This window comes from Pseudonaja textilis, chromosome 1, assembly GCF_049901715.1.
Source record: "Pseudonaja textilis isolate UNSWEBS1 chromosome 1, rPseTex1.2, whole genome shotgun sequence".
Classification (NCBI taxonomy): domain Eukaryota; kingdom Metazoa; phylum Chordata; class Lepidosauria; order Squamata; family Elapidae; genus Pseudonaja; species Pseudonaja textilis.
In genome coordinates this window covers 195,677,680-195,701,221 of record NC_141990.1, presented here as the reverse complement: position 1 = coordinate 195,701,221, position 23,542 = coordinate 195,677,680, and the positions used below count along the sequence as shown (strand labels likewise).

The 23,542-nt window shown below is 39.2% G+C and overlaps 1 protein-coding gene across 1 annotated transcript; it reads right to left on the bottom strand.

Moving 5' to 3' along the window:
• Window positions 1–1,036: 1,036 nt before the first annotated feature.
• CYTIP (cytohesin 1 interacting protein) lies at window positions 1,037–14,720 on the bottom strand. The gene is made up of 8 exons (XM_026697201.2): window positions 14,326–14,720; window positions 11,447–11,496; window positions 10,339–10,393; window positions 7,299–7,386; window positions 6,441–6,534; window positions 5,488–5,557; window positions 4,001–4,067; window positions 1,037–2,744 (listed from the first exon to the last, which is right to left on the bottom strand). The coding sequence occupies exons 1-8, from the start codon at window positions 14,494–14,496 to the stop codon at window positions 2,281–2,283; spliced, it is 1,059 nt and encodes a 352-aa protein (XP_026552986.2). The 5' UTR covers window positions 14,497–14,720; the 3' UTR covers window positions 1,037–2,280.
• Window positions 14,721–23,542: the final 8,822 nt, after the last annotated feature.

Genomic DNA, 23,542 nt, shown 5'->3' with positions numbered 1-23,542 from the left:
AGCACTTCCTCTTTCAATGTTGAGTTCTTCTGTAAAAAAGCCAGGGAGTTCAAAGAACAGGAAATATCAATATATAAAAATATAAAAGCAATAGCTATTATCGTAATTCAGTATGCTAACAACATTTCCTTTGGGCCTACTCCAGCTTCAATTCCTCCACAAGAAATAAGGGGTAGACTATAGCAGGAGTCACCAACCTTTTGGATCTCAGGGATCACCAAACTCATAATTTTAAATCCCGCAGACCAGAGACCCTGGGAAAATCTCAAAAAAAGTCTGCAGGAAAATTCCCCACCCTGTTTTCCTACCAATTGATCATTCTTTATTTGGGATTGCGGGATACCATCTCCAGCTTCATTCTCGGGGGAGAGAGAAAGAGACTTTTGGCTTCATGCAAGGAAAGCAGCAGAAGCAGCAGAAGTCTTTTTTTCTCTTCCCCCAAACTCCACCAGAAGTGAGTTTTGTGAGACTTGTTGCACCAGCACAGCTTCTTGGAACAGGATGCCTTGAAGGGTCCCAAAGACTCATTTCTGGCAGAGCTTGGGGAGAGAAAGAAAGACTTTTGCTGCTTTCCTTGCATTCAGCCAAAAGCAGAAGAAGAAAGAAGTGGAAAGAAGCCGGCCGGTGGCCAGGCCAGGTGCGTGGGGCAAGTTCCCCCCTCCGCCCTTTCCCTCCTCCCCTCACTACTCATGTTGTTCACAATGCAAATGATGCAAGCCTTGTGTTCCCATGGGCCATGTGGGTGGCACAGCATTGTGTTCCCGTGCAGCCTGGATTAATTGCTTTGTGGGGTGCTTTGGGGGTGACATTTCTCTGTGGACCACCAAAATTTTCTCATGGACCACCAGTGGTCCCTGGCGCACTGATTGGTGACCACTGGACTATAGGTCGATGAGTATAGTAGCAGCCTGTTTTAATTCTCACCCTTATTCCAATTGGCTTCATGATGTTTATATTCTTCCAAAGTGTTCCAATCATAAAAATCATTGCATTTCTCTGAACATAGTCACACAGATTTCTGGTTCACATACAGCTTCTTTAGAACATTTATTTACATTTTTAAAAAAACCTTTCTTACCCCTATGGGTAGACTGTGTCTTCCTCAGTCTTGGGCCCCGGGAATTTGAGGGATCTTGGCTGTTCCTGGAATTTGTTGGAATCCCTCTCCTTACTTAGGAGTCAAAGCCCCCAGTGCTCATATGACCACTGGGATCACTTTGGACTCTACTTTCCACATCCCCTCTAGCGCCTCCTACAGGCCCTGGCACATCTCCACCTTCTCATAATCCCTTCTCCTAATGTTGCTGTCACATTACTAGACAGTGGTTGGAATGGGAGAGACTGGGTTCAAATCCCAACTGGTACCTACAGGTAGTTCTCCACTTACAACAGTTCATTTATGACTGTTCAAAAGTTACAACAGCACTGGGAAAAAATGACTTATGACCATTTTTCAATTACGACCTTTGAAGCATCTCCATGATCATGTGATCAAAATGCAGATGCTTGGCAACTGATTCATATTTATGACCATTGCTGTGCACTAAGGTCACGTGGTCAAGCTTTTGCAAACTTCCAACAAGCAAAGTCATTGGGGAAGCCAGATACACTTTACAACCAAGTTACTAACTTGTCAACTTCAGTTACAAGTTACGATTGTGGCAAGAAAGATTGTAAAATGGAGCAAAACTCACTAAACAAATGTTTCACAACAACAGAAAATTTGGGCTCAGTTATGGTTGTAAGTCAAAAACTCCCTGTATTTTGCCAGTGTGGGTCCTTGGGCAAAGACCTCTAATGCTTCACTTGTCTACCTCAAACATTAGAGTGACATAAATCATGTTGGCTTAGTCATTACCCAGATTTACCAGGTGCGAGTCAGATGTTGGGGAACCAGGACAATATATATTTTTATTTTAAAAATACATTTAACTTTTTTTGCTAGCAATTGAACACTTATAGATGTATGTGAAGTCTTAGCTACTACAAATTGCTACCTTCTCATTGTTTCAGGCCTATATTGTAATATTACTAGGCAAAGACTCTCTAGTCACCATCTTTCCAGCTTCCCGCCAAAAATCCACAAATAACACCCAAATGTATGTTATCAATCCAGTTGTCCTGAAACTATATCAGGAAAAAAAAAAATCCCAAAGTTATCAATCCAAGCTATATTTTACTGCCATTCATTTGCTGATTGAGAATATGAAATGCAGGCCAGGTTTGATTTCAAAAATGCAAATTGTAGTCCAAGATTTCCACGTCATTCTAAAGTTGCTGTTAGACACGACTTTCATTCTCTTCCACAGCTCGGTGAAGGCCAGGAATGAAAGTCAACAGCTTCCTTTGAATACTTCCCTTTCTGCTTTTCCGTGGGAGAGTCCCAAAGATCTTTGAGAAGTTATCTCCATTCTTTGAAGGAGATCTACAGACATTGCTGGTCACACTGATACTCCGATGCCTTCTCAGTGATGTCTTCTTCACTTCATTGCTACCAATTGGAAGAAAGCAGTCATCTTCTGTGCTTGACTGTCGGCTAAAAATCTCTTTAGCGGGGTCTTTGGAAACACTGAATTGGTAAAAACTGTCCTCGCTATCCACAGTCATTGAGCTAAGGAGGCTTAAGCAGCTGCTTTCGCTGGAAAATCGGGGTTTACTGCTCAGTGCGGATTCTAATCCAGCATGATCACCAAAGATATTAGGTCCTTCTAATCCTGCAGAATCTGGTAGTGAGCAGACTTCTCCTAAAGAACAAATGGAAGAGAACGAGCGTTATATTCTCAGAAATGTTTGTTTGTACCAGAAGAATACCAAAAGTGCCATTTGATTACTGTGAAGACACCGGAAGCCTTTACCTGTGGAGCAAAAGGTTAGTTTCCAAACTTATTCTGTATGAATGTGAGAGTTGAACAGGCATAAGGCTGACCTGAAGGTCTTCTCATATTTCTGAGTTACAATCCCTAGCAACCTTTAATGTTGTTTCCTTGGTAATCACTGGTAAAGGTTTCCTAGTATCACTCGGCCCTGTTGAAGCAATAAGGCCTGTTCTCATTGGTGTCATTTTGGCCTAAAATCAGTCCTTCTCAACCTTGACCACTGACCTGGGGAATTCTGGGAGTTGAAGTCCACACATCTTTGAGTGCCCAAAGTTGAGAAACACTGGCCTAAAAAATGCTTGGTTGACTCTAAAGAGACAATAAATTGCTATGATACAGGGCCAGCAAACTCAATGGAAGAGAATAGTGAGAACTATCACTTGGATTATTTTCAGACGCTGGATGCTAAGCTATAGTTTAGAAAGTCCAGATTGCAACTTTTTTCTGTCACTATCCCCTTCCATGAGCTTGACCAAGCTAAACAAATTAAAAAATCCAGAGTGACCTTATAGAGGCAGCATATAAATTTAATAAATAAACAAACCACACACCTTTTGAAAGATTTAATTGTCAATCAGAACTCAGCAGAGTCCAAAAGGGAAAAAAATTAACAAACACAAACCAAAATTAGTTTTGAAGTTTCTAGAGCACTCTGTGCACCCTGATATGAAGAATATTGATTCTTTTCCCACTCCTAATCCGCCAGAAAAGATTATATGAATCAGACAGAAAAATTAGTGCTGGTTTACTTAATGTATCTGCTCTATCCATGTGCACCTACACAAAAGTTTATTGGAGAACTGATAAAGAACTATAATAAAACTAAGCAATTGATAAGCACCAATAATCATCAGAGAGGCAAGGTTAAAAAAATAATGACTTTTATATCTAATTTTACAACTTCTTTGATGTGGCACACCCACAACTTAGATAGTCTATCTCAAGTGTACTTTTCGTAGAAGCACCATATGGCTCTTATTCCTCTTCAGAACTTCCTTCAAACTACGCAGACAAAACTGAAACTAAGCAACTTCATAACCATTAAGTTATGAGTTTGCATACCGTCCGTACAAAAATTGGGTGTTACCGTTTCTTACTTCTGCAACAGGGCAATTCAGACTTACCGCAAGTAAGGTCCTTTTCTCGTAAGCACAAGGCCTGGAGCTCGGCCAACTTATCTTGCAAAGTTTTCTGTCAAAAGGGAAAACAGCACTTTGTCATTTGGAAACTAACGTAACTCAGCCTTTTATCAGGCAGCAATGCCATGCTTCAGTTATTTCTCATCATGACAAATCTGACTTGAGGGTGTCTCAAGACTGGATGGAAAAGTACAGCTAGTCCTCGACTTACAACAGTTCAATTAGTGACCATTCAAAGTTACAACAGCCCTGAAAAAAAGTGACTTATGGCCGTTTCTCACACTTAGAACCCAGAGGTGGTATTCAGCAGGTTCTGACCAGTTCTGGAGAACCGGTAGCGGAAATTTTGAATAGTTCAGAGAACCAGCAAATCCCACCTCTGACTGGAGATTTTACAGTATCCTTCCCCTGCCACGCCCACCAAGCCACACCCACAGAACCGGTAGTAAAAAAATTTGAATCCCACCGCTGTTACAAACGTTGCAGACCCCCACCCCTGTTCACATGATCAGATTGTTGGGAGCAATAGGCTGACTCTGTAAGCCGCTTAGAGAGGACTGTAAAGCACTGTGAAACGTATGTAAGTCTAAGTGCTATTACTATCTAAGGAAGTAAAAAAGAGCTGACTTGGATTTCCATTAATATGGTACAGCTGAAAATTTCTCTATTTTGGCCCTTTTGTTCCCCTAACTTTTTCTTGAACTTTGAGGGCTAGCACTAGAGTAGAAGTGGACAACCTTGTTTAACTTTTGTTTATTGGATTTACAGCCTGGTTTTATTTTCCCCGGGAGAAAAAGGCAGTGGCTGATACTTTCTTCCTCTATTTTTTTTTTCCACTAGAAAAACCCTGTAAGGCAGATTAGATTGAGTGAGAATATGTGGAACATCATCTCATTGAGTTTTGATAGTGAATCTGGATCTCCCTGGCCTTGATCACATTATCTTAACCTCCATAGCACATTTGAATTCTCCCTGCATCTGAAGGAAAACTCTGGGAAAGTCGTCTAGCCCAAATAGTTCTTTTTGGCAAGAAGGTTGTCCAATTTTATAGAAGACAGCAGAATTTTAAGGTAGCTTCAGTGAATGTTGCACTTTAAACAAATAATAATAAATAGCTGTACATCTTTGAGTTCATTATTTGTTAACAGGTTGAGTTTATACCCATAGTTATAAATCAGGGAGACGAATCCTGGCATAAAAACACCAAGTAGATAAGTGGAGGAATTGACTTTGACATCAAGTCTTTTCACGTGTGGAGGAATTAACCTGGATGTGGTCTTTGTTTCTAGATTGTTTGTTTCTCTGTTCATTGAATTACTCACAAAGTGTGACAATAATCCTGTTTCGGTGGGGCTGCTTTTGCTGGAATCCAGCTTTACCTCACTGAGCTGCCCAAGGGAGGTTCCCTTCACCTTAGAATCTGACTGAAGCCAGGGCCCATCCTTGCTTTCCGTTTTACATAGGAATCGTACCTTCATACAATGCAACTTGGTTTCCAGCTCCATTCTTTTCATAATCAGGGCTTCATTCGCCGTATCTAACCTATAAATTGAATTAAAGATACCATCATCAGTGTCTAACCAATAAGTGAATCACTAATATCATCACCATCATCACCACCATCATTTTAATATAATTTTATAGTGGCAATACAACCCTAGGAATGGAAGTAAGGGTGGTTTTGGATTAATCCATTTCAGAAAGATAGCCTGCAGAAATAAATATCATTTAAGGAGCCAAGAAAAGCTAGAGTTGGCAAATGTTTTTCACTTTGTGACTCTGTGACTTTTCCATCATAGCCAGTGGTATCATTATTGGAGGTCTCTAATAATGATACGAGAGAGAGAGAGAGAGAGAGAGAGAGAGAGAGAGAGAGATGAAAACAATGGATGCAACTCCCCTCCCATCTGAACTGTAAGATAATTTAACAAAAAGTTAAACTTTTAGTTCTTTTAACTAAAAGTTAAAAGAAATAAGTGCCAGTAGTCCAGAAATGACAATAGTTGCAAAAGAATGCTACTTAATCATGCTTCAATTAGCCAAAGGGAAAAACAATGAGAAAAGTGGTTTATTTAGTTTAGTTGTTGAATCTCATGAAATCCATGAGAGAAAAGAATAACCGCTGGACTATCCACTATTTCTGATTTTTTTTTTTTTTGGAAAACTAACTTTGAGTGGCAGAGTGCTATGATTTAATCTTTGTCCCTTTGTTATGATGTATCTCGTTCATCCATCAAAAAGTCATACTGCCATCTCTCCTCCCTTTACAGTACAAAGGCATGTTTGTTCCCATTTGTAGTGGCTTTCCAATCTAAGAAGAGCAACCATATCCTTTACTTAGCATGTGAAAAGCCAATGCAATGCCCACCCCAATCAATAACAAATACATAATATTACCAAAATAAGCCTAAGATTTCTTGGTTACCTTAAAAGATTCCTAGACGATTTAATCATGTCCACCTGTTCTTTGTGACTTAGTCCTTTAATGCTCACTCCATTGATGCTGATCAGGATGTAACCTGTGACAAATGCAAAATGAAATATGTTAGAATATGTATTGTGGTGTTCATCAGCCTTTCTACATTATCAGAAATATAATCCCTTAAACCAGGGGTAGGGAAAGTTGGCTCTTTTATCACTTATGGACTTCAACTCCCAGAATTCCTGAGTGAGCCATAAAAGGTTCCCCATCCCTGGCCTACTGGTTTTTCAGTTGTGAGGGAAATCAAGTTTTGACTTGAATGGAACTGTTTAATATACAAATGTAGCCCTAGATCTAAACTTCTGAATAACTATGGGTCGATTAGTGGAATTAGAAGGTACCAAAATCTTCATCATAAAAAAGGTGAACAAGTTTGGGATAAAACAATTCTATAGCTTGTTTTATTTATTTGGAAGTAAGTCGTAACAGATTTGGGCAGGCTTATTTTCAAGGATAAGCATATACCAATTTATAGCCTATCTTGCAGTATTTAACATGAAACTCAATAGGACCTATAATAATAAATCCTTTGCTATATTGATGTTTTGTTATATATTGATATATAACCTTTTAATTATAAAAATAATACTTGCTGGAATCATGTACTACATTTGTATATTAAACACTCCCATTCAAGTCAAAAATTGATTTCCCTCACAACTGAAAAACCAGTAGGCCAGAGATGGGGAACCTTTTATGGCTCACTCAGGAATTCTGGGAGTTGAAGTCCAGAAGTGATAAAAGAGCCAACTTTCCCTACCCCTGCCTTAAACCATGAGAATGCTAAGGAAGATTAGTTACCATGTTGGAGTCCGGTAAGAAAAGCTGGGCTCCCTTCTTTCACGTTGCAAATATAAGTGCAAGTTTCCATGAAATGATTACTTTGGCACTAAAATAGAAGAATTAAAATTAAAAAATGAAACAAAAAAATGCTGTTAGAAGAGAAACTCTTGCAGCTTTTGGCCCCAATTCCTAGCTACCGTTAGGGTGGCCATCTGTCCTCCTTTCAAAGAATAGCCTGTTATTTTAGTTGGGTTCACATGATTCATTGAGAAACCAACTATACTTTAGCTTGGGTGGTGGTCAATTGACTGGTTTAATCACACAAATCCAACAGGTGAAGGGGAGTAAATCAACCAGGGATAAACATGTGAATTAAGGCTACTAGAAAGTATTCTCCATTGTCCATTGTCCATTTATAGAGTTGTCCAGTCCAAGCCCTTGAAGTAACTCATTATAGTTGGAAGTTAGGCAACAGTTAGTAGACTCAACAAGCAGAATGGCTCCTACAGACCCCTTTATCCTCACTAAGGGCTAGTGTATTTTATTTAAATTTAAAATATATAAAATGATGTCTTGTTTTGCCTTCAATTTTGGTGGTGTGTTTCTTCTTGGCAATGTGTAAGAAGCTATCCTGAGCTTCCAACATGGTACAGGAAGGTGAGTTGCCTTACAACTCTACCAAACTGCCTACGCCCATGGAAAGCTTCACTTGTCAAATGCAAAAAGAAACATTTCCTCTTTTTTTATCCTTTCAAGAAAAATAATAAGAACAATCAGAGGAAAAAATAGGCTTCCCACCCAGCAACTGGGCTATCCTGTTCTTTCATGACTGATTACCAAGCTGTAGCAATATGATGAGGAGGAAGCTGGGCCATTGAGCCACAGAAGATTCTCTGTACTTGTTCCCCAATGTTAGATGTCGGCTTTTAGAACGTGCCGTAAAGGGAAGAAAAGGGAATTGGGGGGAGTGTTGAAAAAGCAAGAGGGCAGCACAATCATGTAACAGAAATCCCACTTTTGAAAAGGTGCATTGCACACATTTGTGGCTGCTCTCTTGTTTGACCCCACATCCTTCATAGAAACCCCTGAAAGGGAAGGCCCAGGAGCCAGACCCAAACATTTTACTGCCTAAGACAAAGGGCAAAGTAGCATCCCCTACCATGCCACATGCTGTACAGAATCTGATTGAATGGGCAGTTGGATGTTTCTTCAACTGTGATAGGAATACCACCTTTCCCTGCATCTAAAGCAGGGGTGTCCAACCTTGGCAACTTTAAGGTGTGTGGACTTCAACTCCCATGCTTCCCCAGCTCTGCTGGCTGGGGAATTCTGGGAGTTGAAGTCCACACACCTTAAAGTTGCCAAGGTTGGACATCCCTGCATCTAAAGGGAGCAAGTTAACTTAAAGATGCAGCTCCAGTTACCCGACACTCAACTCTCTCCAAAGCACAATGTAGATATATCTCGTGGAATCTGATACCGAGGGTCAACGACTTATTTTACCCCCGGGTAGGGATGGCCCCATGAAGAATACATAATCCCCTTTCATTCTGTCTTGCAGTGACTTGGCTATAATCTCTTGGTTGAAAGAGAGCCCCCTCCTCAGTCAGCTGGACAGTGGGCAAAGGAGGACAAGGGACATCAGCAGCAAACGGCATGACTTGAATCAGAAATCACACCGTTGTTGTCATTTGGGCACCACTGCCAGTTGCTGCGGACCATGCTCTAGTCTTCTTCTTTAATTCTCCAGAATTGCATGGAAAAGTGTGGTCAACAATCATACAAAGTGAAACACTTTGCGTGTGTTTTAGTGGCAAGGGGAGAAAAGTGCAGATACTCAGACACATACATGTCTTCTGCGTAGGAATAGCTAAGATGTTTAAGAAGTAGATCCCTCGTTTTGGGGCTTGTATTGCCTGTCTGTGCCACATAATCCCTTCAAATGTTTATTTCAAAGAATTAAGATGGCTACATATCACTGTTCCCCTTCAAAGAAAGGTGTTCTGCTGACTCAGCTCCCCAAACACGACAAAGTTAACTCAAAGATTCCTTTATTAGGAATGCCAGCAGCCCCTGCAACAAGTTTTCCTCTCAACGCAGGCTAACAAGTCTGTCCAGCTGGAAGATGAATAGTTGTCTGCCACATCTATTCATCTCTGCCCCCTGCCTTTTATCCTCAGAGCTAAGGTGGGGCTTCGTTAACAGCGGTGGCTCTTCCTTCCCAAGGATCGGCCCAGGGATTTCCACTGCTCTCCTCTCCTCTGCTTTCCGTGCATCTGCATGTCAGGCACTGGACCCAGCTGTTCCTCCTCTTCCTCATCAGCCACCTCCAGACCTGGGGGGTTGTTGACTCTCCATCTGAGGGCCCAGGCTCCACCTCTGTCTCTCTCTCTCTCTGCCAGCTCCATTCTCTCTTCCTCCTCTGAGCTCCCGAGTTGCCCTGATGCTGACCCTGACTCCCAAACTTCCTCCTCCTCCTCTGATTCAGTTGCTGGAGGGGCCTGAGACCAATGGGCCACAACAAAAGGACAGTTTCTTTCATGGTGACTTCACTCTTGTGATTTCATAGATATGCCTGCGCAATGTTATGGTTTGTCCCTAAAAACGTGTAATGTAAGATACCGTAAACAAACAGCAAGCGGCCTAAAATTGCTCCATCAGCTTCATATTTGAGGCTAACTTTGAAGTCTCTTCCATCAAGACCCAGCACCGGCATGTAACTGTAAGTTCCTTAAGCAAAATGACTCTGATAGGTCTTCCCTGTCATTTGTGCTGCATTCAGTATGGAAGTCAATAGAAGCAGCACTCCAAGGATGGTAAGGGGCTACTGTTTCAATTTTCCACAGTGGCCCCAGAATGCTTGATGCAGAGCACGCTACAAACTTTAAGAGGAAACATTCAGGCCCTGCTACCATTGTGGAATGAGCCAAGGTGAACATCAATAAGTAAGGAACATCTCTATGAGTATCAATGAATGCCTTTGTTGAGATCAGTCTTCTGGGATTACTGTTTGCCATATTAGCCACAGAAATGCATATTCACAAAGTTAAAGCCTCACCTGGATTTCAAATCCAAATGTTTCATTGTCTTCCTTGTAGATTTTAAATGTCTTTCTGCACAAAAAATAAGATAGGAAGAAGTTGTTAAGCTATGCCATCTAACATTGCTATCAGTAGTGATTGGAAGATATAGTGAACAAAAATAACTTTTGAATGGCCTTTTCTGATGAAATAATCTTCAACTTTACTGATAACAAAAGTAATACGACAAACTCCTACATTGAGGAAATCAAAGAGTACTCCAGTTCGGTGTCCTCCAGAAGTTTTCAAGTACCACAAAATCCCAAAATATATTGGAGGAGACCATGTTGGAGAAAGTGGCTCTAAGAATGATGGTGAAATAAATGAAATAAATTATGGATACAAATTGGATAAAAAGCAAGGCAAGGACCTCCAAGTTTGAACTAAAAAAAGATAACAAAATAGACCTGAGAGAGTTTTCAATTCTACTGAATTCAAAATGGGCTTCAGTCATGATAGGGGACAGAAAAGCAGATGGTGGTTATCACTCTAATATAACCATATCAGTTCAACATATGAAAAAATTAACAAAGGACACAGCTGAGAAATCAAAGTGGACCAACTGGCTAACAATTTTGCTGTTATCTCACATCTCCTCCAGCTCGCAATTTATATTCATATTTATCTCCCTGGCATAATTTTTGGGAAAACGGGCACACAGTTCAAATATGTCTATTCAGCATATTTATTTTCTGCATCCATCTTTTCAGGTTACACGCTTAATATAAAATGGCGGGTCACTTCCTCGTGCATTTGCTACTAGATCAATCAGCGGTTTCTTTAACATAGATATGAACTTGCATGCAATGTCTTCCAAGAGGTTTTTTTTTAATCTAATATACACACCTACTTAATTTCTTAATGCCGTTTTGCCGCAATGTGGCATAACAGTATTGTTGCTGGTTGCCCTTATGAATTATTTAATCTTTTCACCTCTGTACAGCCCACATATTTCACTGCAGTAATCTCAAGCTTATATCTCACCATTCATTATGTTCCTCTATCTTCCTGCACATTTGTTGCTTTACAGGCAGGTAGACACTAAACAAATAATAAAAGAAAGGAGCGAAGTAATGTCTTTATTACCTGTGTGGGCCAGCAGATTTGCTTATGGAGCTCGTTCTATTTAAAGCAAGCTGGAAATAGAAACAGAGAGCAGGAGATTAGTTCCATCACATACAGAAGCATTTTTTCTATCAAATAAAATCAGTTGCATGATAAAAACATTACATGTGGATTGATAGGAATCCTTAATAGTGAAATAAAAAAGACAACTGCTTTCCTAAATACTTCAAGAGAAGCCATTGTATAACTAAGTTAGAAATCTTGCTCTGATTGACCCCAATTTTGTTCAAAACCAACTTGTTCATAGTAGAAAACCACATATGGACTATAATGGGATTTGCACCAACATGGAATTTGCACCATGACAAATTCCTTGTGTGTCCAATCACACTTGGCCAATAAAGGAATTCTATTCTATAACCATAATAGTTGTCTTCCATCTTTAACTACTAGTAGAATAGAAATATATTCATCTGACTAGCTGTCATATCTAGCAGCTACTTTGGTTGTCAAAAAGCCTCCCTGAACAATGCAATGTGGACATCTCATTCAGTTATCAAGGACAGTTTCTTCTCCATAAAGTCATCTAAAGCTCTCATCAGATCTATGAAGATCTTATCATAGTAATTTAGGATGGGTGAGGGAAATCTTCCTTCGTTTTGCCATAAATTGGTTATTGATAACTTCCATATACCACATGATAATTTGCTAATTGTTCAAATATATATGTATGTGCCCTTCTAATTCTGTTTGAATTTGTATATCTCCTTTTGTTACTATATGCAAATTCCAGTTTATTTATTCTTCCAAAACTTTTACAGGGCAGTCTCTGCCATCTTTCTGTACAAAATGCCATATCATCATAGATTCCTTATTCAAGAATATCAAGGAACTTTGCAAAAAGAACAACGGCGGCAGCAGCAACAGCAGCCACAACAGTAGGAGTCTGTATTGTTGCAGATTTTGATTTTATTACTAAGGCCCATTCTAGTTGTACAGAATTATTATCTGGAATTTACTAATTTGGTTAAACTTGGCACTACTTAAAACCCTATAGGAGGACTTGGTTCAAGCATCTTTAGATATACACATGATGTTCATAAATCGAGAGAATGCTGTGGCCCCTTTCTCACTGGAAAAGTAGAAGCCCCAATGAGGCAAGACACGGGATGAATTGGGTCCTTTTAATATGGTTTGTTTGTTTGTTTATATTACCCACCCAATTCCAGAGGTCTCTGGATGGCATATGAACTAGGGGAAATATTAAAATAGTTAAAAGCATTTAATACTGTTGCCTTGAGTTAAAAGAAGTCAAACAACAGTATCTACTGACTTTTGAACATAATATTAAATGCATTCTCGGCGGCTCATTTACACACTGCTGACAATGATACAACTGTGGTTTTCTATTACTTTCTTTTGAGATTGAAAAAAAAGGAGGAGGGGGATTTCTGAGATTTTCTATATATGAACTCAGTAACCAAACCTTGCTTCTCTTCTAACCAACTCAAAGATAATCTTCATAAGTCAAAATAAACTGACAGCCATCTTCTACCTGTCAGTCACTGTTATCTCCTTCAGACAATATCCCTGTCCTCTGCTTATCAGGTACATACATGTGATAAAAGTAGGTTTTCCCAAGTTAAAGCATTAAATAAAACATAGAGAGGAGATGTATGGCAATTGCAATATGGAAATAAAATAATGCACGTCTGATGTTAGTTGTAATGTAGAAATAAAATAATTCATGTTTTGGGGAAAGGGAGGGTGTTAGCTTGTTATTTTTCATTGCCACTTTCTTTTTCCTCCCATACATTTTTATAAACTGAACATTTCAGTGTTCAGCTGTGTAATCAGGCAAACATTTATTCAAGTAATCTAAAAATTAAACATCACCACTGTATGGCCTGAAGTTAATTATTACATCTGTGACAACAAATCTCATCTCCCTATAAATAGACAATAAGCTCCTGGTTTAACTACCACTGTCTGACCTCCTCAACATATTCTTAAATACTGCAAAGTCCCCCATTTGGCACAAGTGATAGACCTTTAAGAAAAAGCAACATAATTTTGGGTTAAAGGTGGCTTGGACTATGGCCTGACCTTAAGCACAGAACCTGTGACCAGCGGTCTGAAAGCATCTTCTCTTCTCTATCCTGGCTCCCTTCAGTTGAGTCAGGGCTGCAATTCCCAGAACTGACTTTAGTCAAGCTACCTCTGGGCTCTGCCTTCGGATTGCATTAAAATCAGTTGGGGTTACATCCCTTTATCAACACCACTCCACTACCTAGAGCAAGGTTCTTCAAACTTGGCAAGCTTAAGACTTGTGGACTTCAACTCCCAGAATTCCTGAGCTAACATGACTGGAGGAGGAATTCTGGGAGCTGATGTCCACAAGTCTTAAAGCTGTCAAGTTTGCAAACCCCTGACCTAGCGACTGCCTCAAACATTTTCCTGTCTGAGAGAGAAGAGCAAAGGGCGCCTTGCGCTCCCGCAACTTTTGTAGCGCTGAAATTGCTATGGATTATTTGGCCAGGTGAAATAAAAGCATCCCAGAAGAGAGAGGGAGAAAGAAAAAAGTGTTCAAAAATACATATACACATGTATATAGATATAAAACCATTTTTCTATATATAAACCAGAGAGCAATGTGAAAGAAAGGAGAACACTAAATATATATATATATCACCAACTAAATCCGTACTAAATTTCTGTAATTCAAGCAATGCTCCTGGTACAAAACTTTCTCTTAAGCTAGTTTAGGCTTGAATCTTTTGATCTGCCAATAAATCTTCTGGCAAATCTATTTCTGGTTAGCCAAAAAAAGAAAGGAAAAAAATATGCCTTTTATAGGCAACACAAATAAATCCTGCAAAGGATTCCGAAGTTAGCCATACCTGTTTGCAGTCCTTGGACAATCTCCCAATTGGGTCTGAGAACATTTGGCTTCTCTGGTTGTCCAAAGGTGGACCATCAATTGGCTCCAAAGTTGGGCTGCAATTTGAGCTGAGACAGTAGCCCACACAGTTGGCATTGCCTCTCTGTTGAATCAGCCTCTTCAAGGACATATTGCATTCAAGCTGAACTCATCCAGCACCGAAGAGCATTGCATGAGTGAGGAAGCCAGCTAAAAGCATAACTACTCTAGCCCAAAATATACCAAAAAAAAAAAAAGCATAGGGGAAACCCATGTGACTTGTGGTTTAGGGTGGCAGGTTACATAAATCTGTTTTCTCAGATCACTCAGTGTTACTCAGGGCATGTAGTGGTGGTAGATATTTTTTTTGCTTATGAGATTGAACAATCTGCTTATTCTTCCCCCGCCTCCTTCAACTAGTGACACATAGAAGGGACTCTTAACATTTTTCTGCCCCTTGATAATCTGATGGTGTCCGAAAGCACCATCTGTCAATCTCTTCCAGATCTGATGATTTGGTGCCTTTTATAAATGTCTTTAAATTTTTATTAAGGAACCCACCATTTTCAACAGCATGGCAGAAATCAGAGACAAGAGGGGGAGAGAGGGAGATTAAAACTGTTACTTAAAAGTACAGCAGCGATTCTTCAGATATATCAGGAGGGGCCAATCATTCATTTTTGAATAACACAGGTTTCTCCCTGTCTACCTGTCTGTGGCAAGGTAGAGATCAAAAGTTGGAAACCTTGTTTTATTTTCAATGTTCTATATCAGGGGGTCAAACTCACATCGTCATGGCAGCGTCAGGTGACATATAAGGACTTTTCCCCCCTTTGCTAAACCGGGCATGGACGTAGGCATCTTGTGATGGATCCGGTACACGGGCCAGGAATTTGACAGCCCTACAGACTTTTCCAGGTTGCACCTAGCCAAACATGTCCCCAGAAACTTCTTTTGTCTACCATCATCCACTCCAGTGGTGGTATTCAGCAGGTTTTGACCATTTCTGGAGAACCGGTAGCAGAAATTTTGAGTAGTCTGGAGAACCAGCAAATACCACCTCTGTCTGGCCCCGCCCACATCTATTCTCTGCCTCCCGAGTCCCAGCTGATCGACTGGATCTTCTTTTGTTGCCCTGCACAGGAGAACGGAGCTGGAAAGCAGGTTAGTGGGGAGTGGGGAGGGAATGAAGATTTTGCAGTATCCTTCCCCTGCCATGCCTACCAAGTCACACCATGCCACGCCACACCCACCAAGCCCCACCCACAGAACTAGTAGTAAAGATTTTGAATCCCACCACTGATCCACTCATGATGCTGTTGCTTTCATGTCATTCCCAGTCCATCATATTGGGTTGTATCAGTATTAAAATAGCATTTCCTCTTATTCCGACTCTGGCACTTCAAGGTATATAAATTCCATCAGGCTTTGGGTTCTTCCTTCCCAGCAAGCTTCTTGTCTTCCCTGCTGAATGTAAGCAATTTAAGAAGGTACAGCTTTCATTTCTTAAGCTTTGACAATAATGCCAGTTAAATATTCGATTGGGGTTTTTGGAGTCTATGGAGATTCTCAGGCATCCATGTCACGGTTGTCCCAAAGGTACTTTTTCAGGAGGTCACTGGACACACTCAGTCATTTGCATTCTTTTAGAGAATCTCTCTCTCTAATAGAATTAGACTCTCTAAAAGGATGCAAATGACCAGCTGCCTGCAAGGAATATAAATCCTTCCATTTCCCACCATCCAGTCTTCAAAGAAAAAACAAGAAAGTCCAGTGGCCTCCCGAAAAAGCACCTTTGGGACTCTAGGGTTTTTGGCAACTAAGACTCCTAATTGGTAGAATCCTGTTTGTAAATTCCTCCCACCTATGCTAAGCATACAAGTGCCAATAACTTTCCATCCCAAGGATGAGTTTTGTTGACATGTGGTTTCCATTGACAGATTTTTTGTATGAGCCTCCCCCACTTCCATTGATTCTTCCCACATACTCAATACTTATCTGTGTGGTACATCCACTAGTAGACTGTTGTGCAGGGAAAGGAAACACCACCATTTCATAGTTGGGGTACTGTGGAAAATTGGCCATGTCAATTCCACTCATTTGAGAGCCAGATTGGTCTAGTGGTTAAGGCGCCAGGCTACAATATGGGAGACTGAATTCCACCTGAGCCATGAAAGGCAGCTGGATGACCTTACGGCAATCACAGTCTCTCAGCTCCAAGTCGCAGGGTTGTTGTTTTGGGAGAAAATAGAAAGAGGAAGGTGTGTTGAATAAGTTCACTGCCTTATTTGTAAAAATAATAAAGGCGGGGTATCTGTTAAATAAGTAAATCAATAAATTCAATAAAACAAAAATAGTCCCTATTTCATGAGCCCAGCCTTGGAAATGGGGGGGAAGACTCCAGTAATTCACTGGTCCTCTCTCACCATTTATTCCTTGCCTTACACCTTGGAACACTGGTTGTAGGGTCCGAATGGGGAACTAAAACTGCTTATTAGAGATAAAGAAAAAAAAAAAACAATCCACGAAATGCCCAAGATCTGCATCACAAAGTAGAGGAAGTTTCAGAAAGACATGAAGAGCGCGCATGGTAGCAAAACCACATACCAGGCTCATGATTGTGCAAGTCAGAAAGCCCCACTTTTGAAGTATGCCGGGTGTCAAGCCCTTCCTGGGCAGACGGACTCAAGAGATAAGAACCCCTTGGATTTCTGGGAAGGTCGTCACTTCTAGGAGGGCAACATACGAATCTTGAAAGCCTGCCCAAGTCATTTCTGCAGAACTTGGTCACGTCTGATGTAAGAAAACATCTCTTTCAGGAGCTTTTTCCCCTCCTGTAGATTAAGGCAGAGGTGGGCTGCTGGGGGTTCACGGGGGCTCGGGAGAACCCCTAGATAAGATTCTGCATAGTTCAGAGAACCCCCAAATCCCACTCCTGGCTGGCTCCGCCCACCCTGCCCCGCCCCTCTCAGGAGTCCCCATGCAGCCTGTTTTGGGTGCAGATAAGTGCAGGGCATGGAAGCTTGGGGAGGATAAAAAACGGGCCTCCAGGAAGTTCAGGAAGGGCAGAAATGCGCCCATTTCCAGCTTCCAAAGAGCCTCCAGAGCTTGGGGAGGCCATTTCTGCCCTCCCGGAGACACAAGGAAAGCCTCCAAAGCTCAGGGAGGGCAAAAAATACCACCCCCAATGTGGTGCAGGAAGCTGACGAGGCCACGTCCACCATGACCATGCCCACCCAGCAACCAGGCAGAGACCCCCTTGCTAAAAATTTTGAAGCCCACCCCTGGATTAAGGTACCTCTCTTGCCATGTCCTTATTTCTTCTACTATGTTCCCAGGACTTGCTGGACATTCTGCAATCCATCATAGCAGGAAAGCATATCAAAGATGGTCTCTAAATCCCAAAAGTGTAAGCTGAGGCTCTTGACGTCCATGCACGTCCTTTCAATATGATTATGGAAGGATTGCCTGCTGGCAGTTAGCAAGTCACGCAGCAAAGTCTTCTGTCATCCATTATCTTGGAAGGAAGTTGGTTGGCTTCAGGGACTTAACACAGAAGTAGAAGTGGGATGGTGATTAGCAATGGGGATCACAAGGCTGCTGCTGTTTTGTCTGGACTCAAGAATGAATGGAAAGAACATTTCAGTTCAGCTGTGGGCAGCTGTGGTTCACATTCTAACACTTTTAAGGGATGTTGTAATCCTTACAACAATGCTTCTTTTATTACATAATTTTCTTTAGGTATAAGAATAATAGTGATAGTACATAAGTCAGTAATATAATGTTCTCTTGTCATCCCTTTGTCACTCAACATCTGTGTTGAGCTATGTTGGCTGCCAGTTGATCCCATGTGCAATTCAAGATACAGGTTTAATGTTGTTTTCTTTATTTCCCCGCCTGTTTTTCAAAGTATATGGGCAGCTGTTCAACATATGACTCAGGTCTGTGCAAAATTAAAAGCAATAAACATCAATCAACAAAATATATTAAAACATGCTTTGTTGGAAATGATTTGGAACAATCAAACCATGTTCACATAATTCCGCCTTGAATAGTCCTGATAGTAGCCTTCTGGATAATCTTCACACTCAGGAATTTTTCTTAAATAAGGCACCTGATAACAAACCACAGACACAATTACAGTGTCATATTAGCAATATTGGATCAGTGCAAGTAGGGAAACCATTCTTTTGCGTGTGCATGGTTTTAATGGGCTAAATATATGCCTAAAAGTTCTTAAATAGCCTTTTCTGGAATGTGTGTGATTGCAGTACATGAAATATTTATCTTTTCATTTTGTAATTAGATAGATATTTTAAAATATATTAAACCACTGCTTTCATTAGAAGTCTTGATGAGTGCTATGAATCATAATCAAACAACCTTTTATTTGGTAAGGATGTCCTTTTGCTACTTCCAAATACCTGATGTGGTTGCTGCCCACATTCAAACCTTTATGTTCTCACATTTAACAAGTTAGGGTAATTTTCAAAGGCTCCTTCCATCATGGATTAGGCTAGGAATAACAATTCTCAGTAATATAAAAATGTGTGATACCACCAGGGAAAGAAGTATTAGAAGTGTGACATCAACAAGGTACCTTCTTTCTTTTTTAAAAAAGTTTTAAAAACAATTTTATTTACAAATTTAAAAACACACGATTCCAAAAATACAGAAACAATAATAACACATAGTTTTTTACATTTGTTGTTGAAGTTAGTGAGTCCTAAACATCATTATTGGCTAGTACTAGTCACATATTCACACCTTATCACATCCTAAGCGCTAACTAATTCACAATATTTATTTTCACATTGAATTATAACTACTCTTCTATTACTAATACATTCATGTTTTTCAACTAATAAACACAAAAACATTATAAAAAGCTAATACTGATAATAGTAGTAACAAAGAAAAGAAAGTTTAAAACCTTTAATTGTTTTTATGTGCTTAATATATTATGAATCGCTGGATATAATTTGTAGCTTAGGTTCATTTACATGTTTCCCCTTTTATTGTCTACTCACTTATGCCATTTGTCCCATATCCGGTAATAATCTGTATCCTCCTTCCCGTTAATTTTAAGTGTAAGCCTCTCCAGTTGGGCACACAAATATGTTTTCTGAATAACAACCTGTATTGGTGGTGCATTTGGGTTTTTCCAATATTACCTCATCATGAATGAAAGAATGTACCAAATTTCCCTTTACATTTCCAACAGCAAGGATTGGCTGTCGGAAATATTTTGGCCAATCTGGAGGACGCCAGATGCCATCTGTACATCATTTTGTATAGATTCTCCTTGTGCGCTACTGATTTGGTCGGTGTCAAATTTTTCTGCCAGATTTCTTCCCAGTCATCCAGATCAATACTATAACCAAAGTTTTTTTCCCAAGCCAACATGGGATCTTTCACAATTTTCTCGGCCATTTCATATTCAAATAAATAATTATATAATTTGGAAATGGAACTTTTCTCAGAATTTAGAAGTATTTTATCCAAATATGTATCTTTTACCTCAATTCCATATTCTTTGACGTCTTTGTTGTATCTCAATTTTATTTGAAAATATGACCAATTATCAATAGCTATCTCTTGTAATTCTAGTTCTTGTTTCATTTTAATTCTTCCCTCGCTATCTAATATTTGGTATTATTTAAGTTTTTTACTGATGTCCATCGTGTTTAAATGAAACATTGCCTCCATTGTTGAGAACCACCTCGGGATTTTAGTATAATGATTATTTCTTATTTCAATCCAAACTTTAATTAAAGACTTCTGGAACCATATCTGATAAAATATAAATTGTTTTTACTATTCGGGATCTATAAAAATGCATGCCAGCCTAGCTGTAAATCATGTCCCTCCAATTGTAAAATCCTGTTATTCCTTAAGTCAATCCAATCTTTTATCCACACTAATGCCACTGCTCTATAGTATGTCTCCCAGACAGGTAGTCCGAATCCACCCCTGCTTTTATTATCTTGTAAATAATTTTTTTTAATCCTTGTTTTCTTCTTTGCCCAGATAAATTTCATTACAATTTTGTCTAAATCTTTAAAGAATTTTTTGTCCAGTAATATCGGAATTGTTTGAAATAAATATAATATTTTAGGTAGAACATTCATTTTGATTGTTGCTATTCTACCTAATAATGAAATTTGCATCTTATTCCAATTTTCTAAGTCCTTTTCAATCTGTTTCAGTAATTTAGTATAATTATGCTCTCACAGATTTAATGTTCTAGCTCTTAACCAGATTCCTAAATATTTAATTTTATTTACAATTTGTAATCCCGTCTTTTTTTCCAATTTTTTTTGTTTGCTATTTGTTATGTTTTTAACTAACATTTTGGTTTTTTCTTTATTAATTTTTAATCCTGCCGAATTTATCTATTTTATTTAGTAGAGCTGGTCCTGAGCCTATTGTATCTTCTATGACGAAGACCATATCATCTGCGAAGGCTTGTAATTTATACTCTTGTTTTTTAATTTTAATTCTGCTGTAATTCTTCTCCGCTGAAGAATAATTCTTCTCCGCTGTAAAATATTATCCGCGGTATATTCTGTGACTGGAAATACAAAACTTTCTTCATCAATAGTTATTCTTTCCTTTCCATTCCTTTTTTTAAAAACAATTTTCCACTTTATCCGGAGCTGTGGGGAAACAGCTCAGTCTTGCCACCACTTTCCAATTTCCCCCTTCCACTCCAGCACTTCACACAATACCAATTACCTTTCTGATTTATTTGTTAGTTATAATCCAACATCGATTCCTTTCGACCTCTTTCCCGGACTCCAAATTCGATCTTGTCTCTCTGCTTCCTTCTCAAAGTTGTTACATTGCATCTTCCGGCCAGCCTAGCTGGCTGGCTTCTTTTGCCCTGTTTTTCGGGCTCCCTTCTTCACCTCTGGGATTGCACTTCCCATTCAGCTCCAAGAGTTCTTCCCCACTCGAGTGATCCCACCAGGGTCTAACTTCGCCTCGAATGGCTGCCCACAAGCAAAAACCCCGCTGTAGGAGAGCAAATCAAGGTTCTCCTACCTTGCTATGCTACAACGTACCGGAAATCCAGGTACCTTCTTTCATTCTTGGTGGTCATGCCCTGAAGCAAAGAAATATTGGAAAGTGATTCATGTGTGAGTTAATTGAAAATAAAATTGATTTCATCCCGGAACTATTCCTCTTAGGAATAATTAAAAGAAACTATAACAGGAAGATAAAATATCTTATATTACATGTAGTACAGTGGTGGGATTCAAACATTTCTACTACTGGTTCTGTGGGCGTGGCTTGGTGGGCATGGCAGGGGAAGGATACTGCAAAATCCCCATCCCCACCCCCAACCTGCTTTCCAGTTCCATTCTCCTGTGCAGGGCAACAAAAGAAGAGCCAGCCAATCAGCTGGGACTTGGGAGGCAGAGAATAGATGGGGGTGGGGCCAGTCAGAGGTGGAATTTGCCAGTTCTCTAAACTACTCAAAATTTCTGCTACCGGTTCACCAGAACTGCTTAGAACCTGCTGAATACCACCTCTGATGTAGTAACAGCAGCTAGAATTTTCTACACACAGTACTGGAAGAAAAACACCATATCTCCTGAAGGTTTAATCATCAAAAAAAATCTTTGAGTGCATGGAAATGGACAAATTAACTATGGAACTAAAAGGGAAAGCTGACATGGAATACAATGCAATATGGGAAATATGGTATATCTGGATTGACAATAGACATAAGAATAGAAAATGTACATAATGTATATAATAGTTATGAGGGCATGGAAGTAGTATGTATTGAAAGATTGGATATGATGCATAAATGTATATATATTGTCACTGTATTGTTCAATTTGTAATGGTATTATGTATAAATGTCCAATAAAGTTTTTGGGGAAAAAAAAGAAGTATTAGAAGTGTATTTCCCCCCTCTTGGGATCTACATCATTAACTACTAAACTGGGCCTGCAGCAGTTCACCCGTTAGTAGAATTCACATTTCAAACCACCTACCAAACAACCTGCACTGATACCCATAGTAGCTATTTCCATGGTTGCAGCAACACAGTGGACACAATGAATACGTTTGTGGGTTACACTCTAAATAGAGTTACTTCCTCTCTCCTCCACACAACAATTTCTAGATGAGGAACATAGAAACCCTTAGCAACCCAATTTGCAATTTTAGAGAAAAATATTTTGTTTTGCCTTTAATTTGGAAAGGGGTTTTGTAAATGGGAATCTTGGTTTGGAACTCAAGACAGACGAAAGACTTATTCAGTGTTGAGCCTAATCAGACAAAATGACCTGGCCGATTAAAAGGCAGTGCTGTGTCCTCAGATACAAATGGACCTCAGAACTTTCTGAATGCCAAGAATTGAAACTCCATGGGTATGTGGCTTTTTTTTTTCTCTCTTGATGAATTTACAAAAATGCAATCCAGGAATACCATTTTTTTTATATATAAAACAAATTTTATTCAGTTTTTTACATTAAAAACAAAAATCTCTTTTTAGTGGACAACATATTTCCGGGTCATCACCTTGACATACAAATATGACAGCAATTATACATTCATATATGCATATTTAATTCTATTATTACCTTTTCCGTTCCAAATTTTCAGTAAGGAGAGAAACAAACACATTAATTCTGGCCTCTTTCATTAATCTCAATCGAAACATCTTTTTGTTTCATTTCAATTATTTCAAATATAATCCTTTAATATTTATTTTAAAAATAAAGATAAACAATATGTGTTTGCCTAAATAATAATAATAATAATAGCAATAATAATAATAATAATAAGTTATCAATGTCTCTCCTTGCTTTTAATAGTCTATATTAACTTATTAATTTAGTTGGTTCTTTAGTCTGTCATATTCCCTTTCCATTACATGTTCTTTTTATAAATTCTAGATTAATACAAATTTTAACACTAAAAAAAAAAAAAGTATAGGTTTCCCCCCTTTTACTGTTTTGAGTGTGACACCTCAATGATTAAAATATACCTTTATTCCCTCATCTTGATTCCCAATAAACCATTATTTTTAAGAAGTTACAATAATAATCATTACATCGTTTTATTTGGATTCCGCAGCATATTTTCCCCCCTTGATTTTTAATAAGAGTTATCAGTATCTATATTACCCTATTTTTAAAATATTTTTAATTGCAGAAATATCCTTATTACCCCTTGTC

What these genes read in the sequence shown, in the direction of transcription:
- CYTIP (XM_026697201.2), bottom strand. Translation starts at nt 14,496, where the DNA reads ATGTCCTTGAAGAGGCTGATTCAACAGAGAGGCAATGCCAACTGTGTG. An exon ending in AAATCTGCTGGCCCACACAG is followed by an intron (nt 10,394 to 11,446) that starts GTAATAAAGACA and finishes TTTTTTGTGCAG; the next exon opens with AAAGACATTTAAAATCTACA. An exon ending in AGAAAAGGACCTTACTTGCG is followed by an intron (nt 2,745 to 4,000) that starts GTAAGTCTGAAT and finishes TTTGTTCTTTAG; the next exon opens with GAGAAGTCTGCTCACTACCA.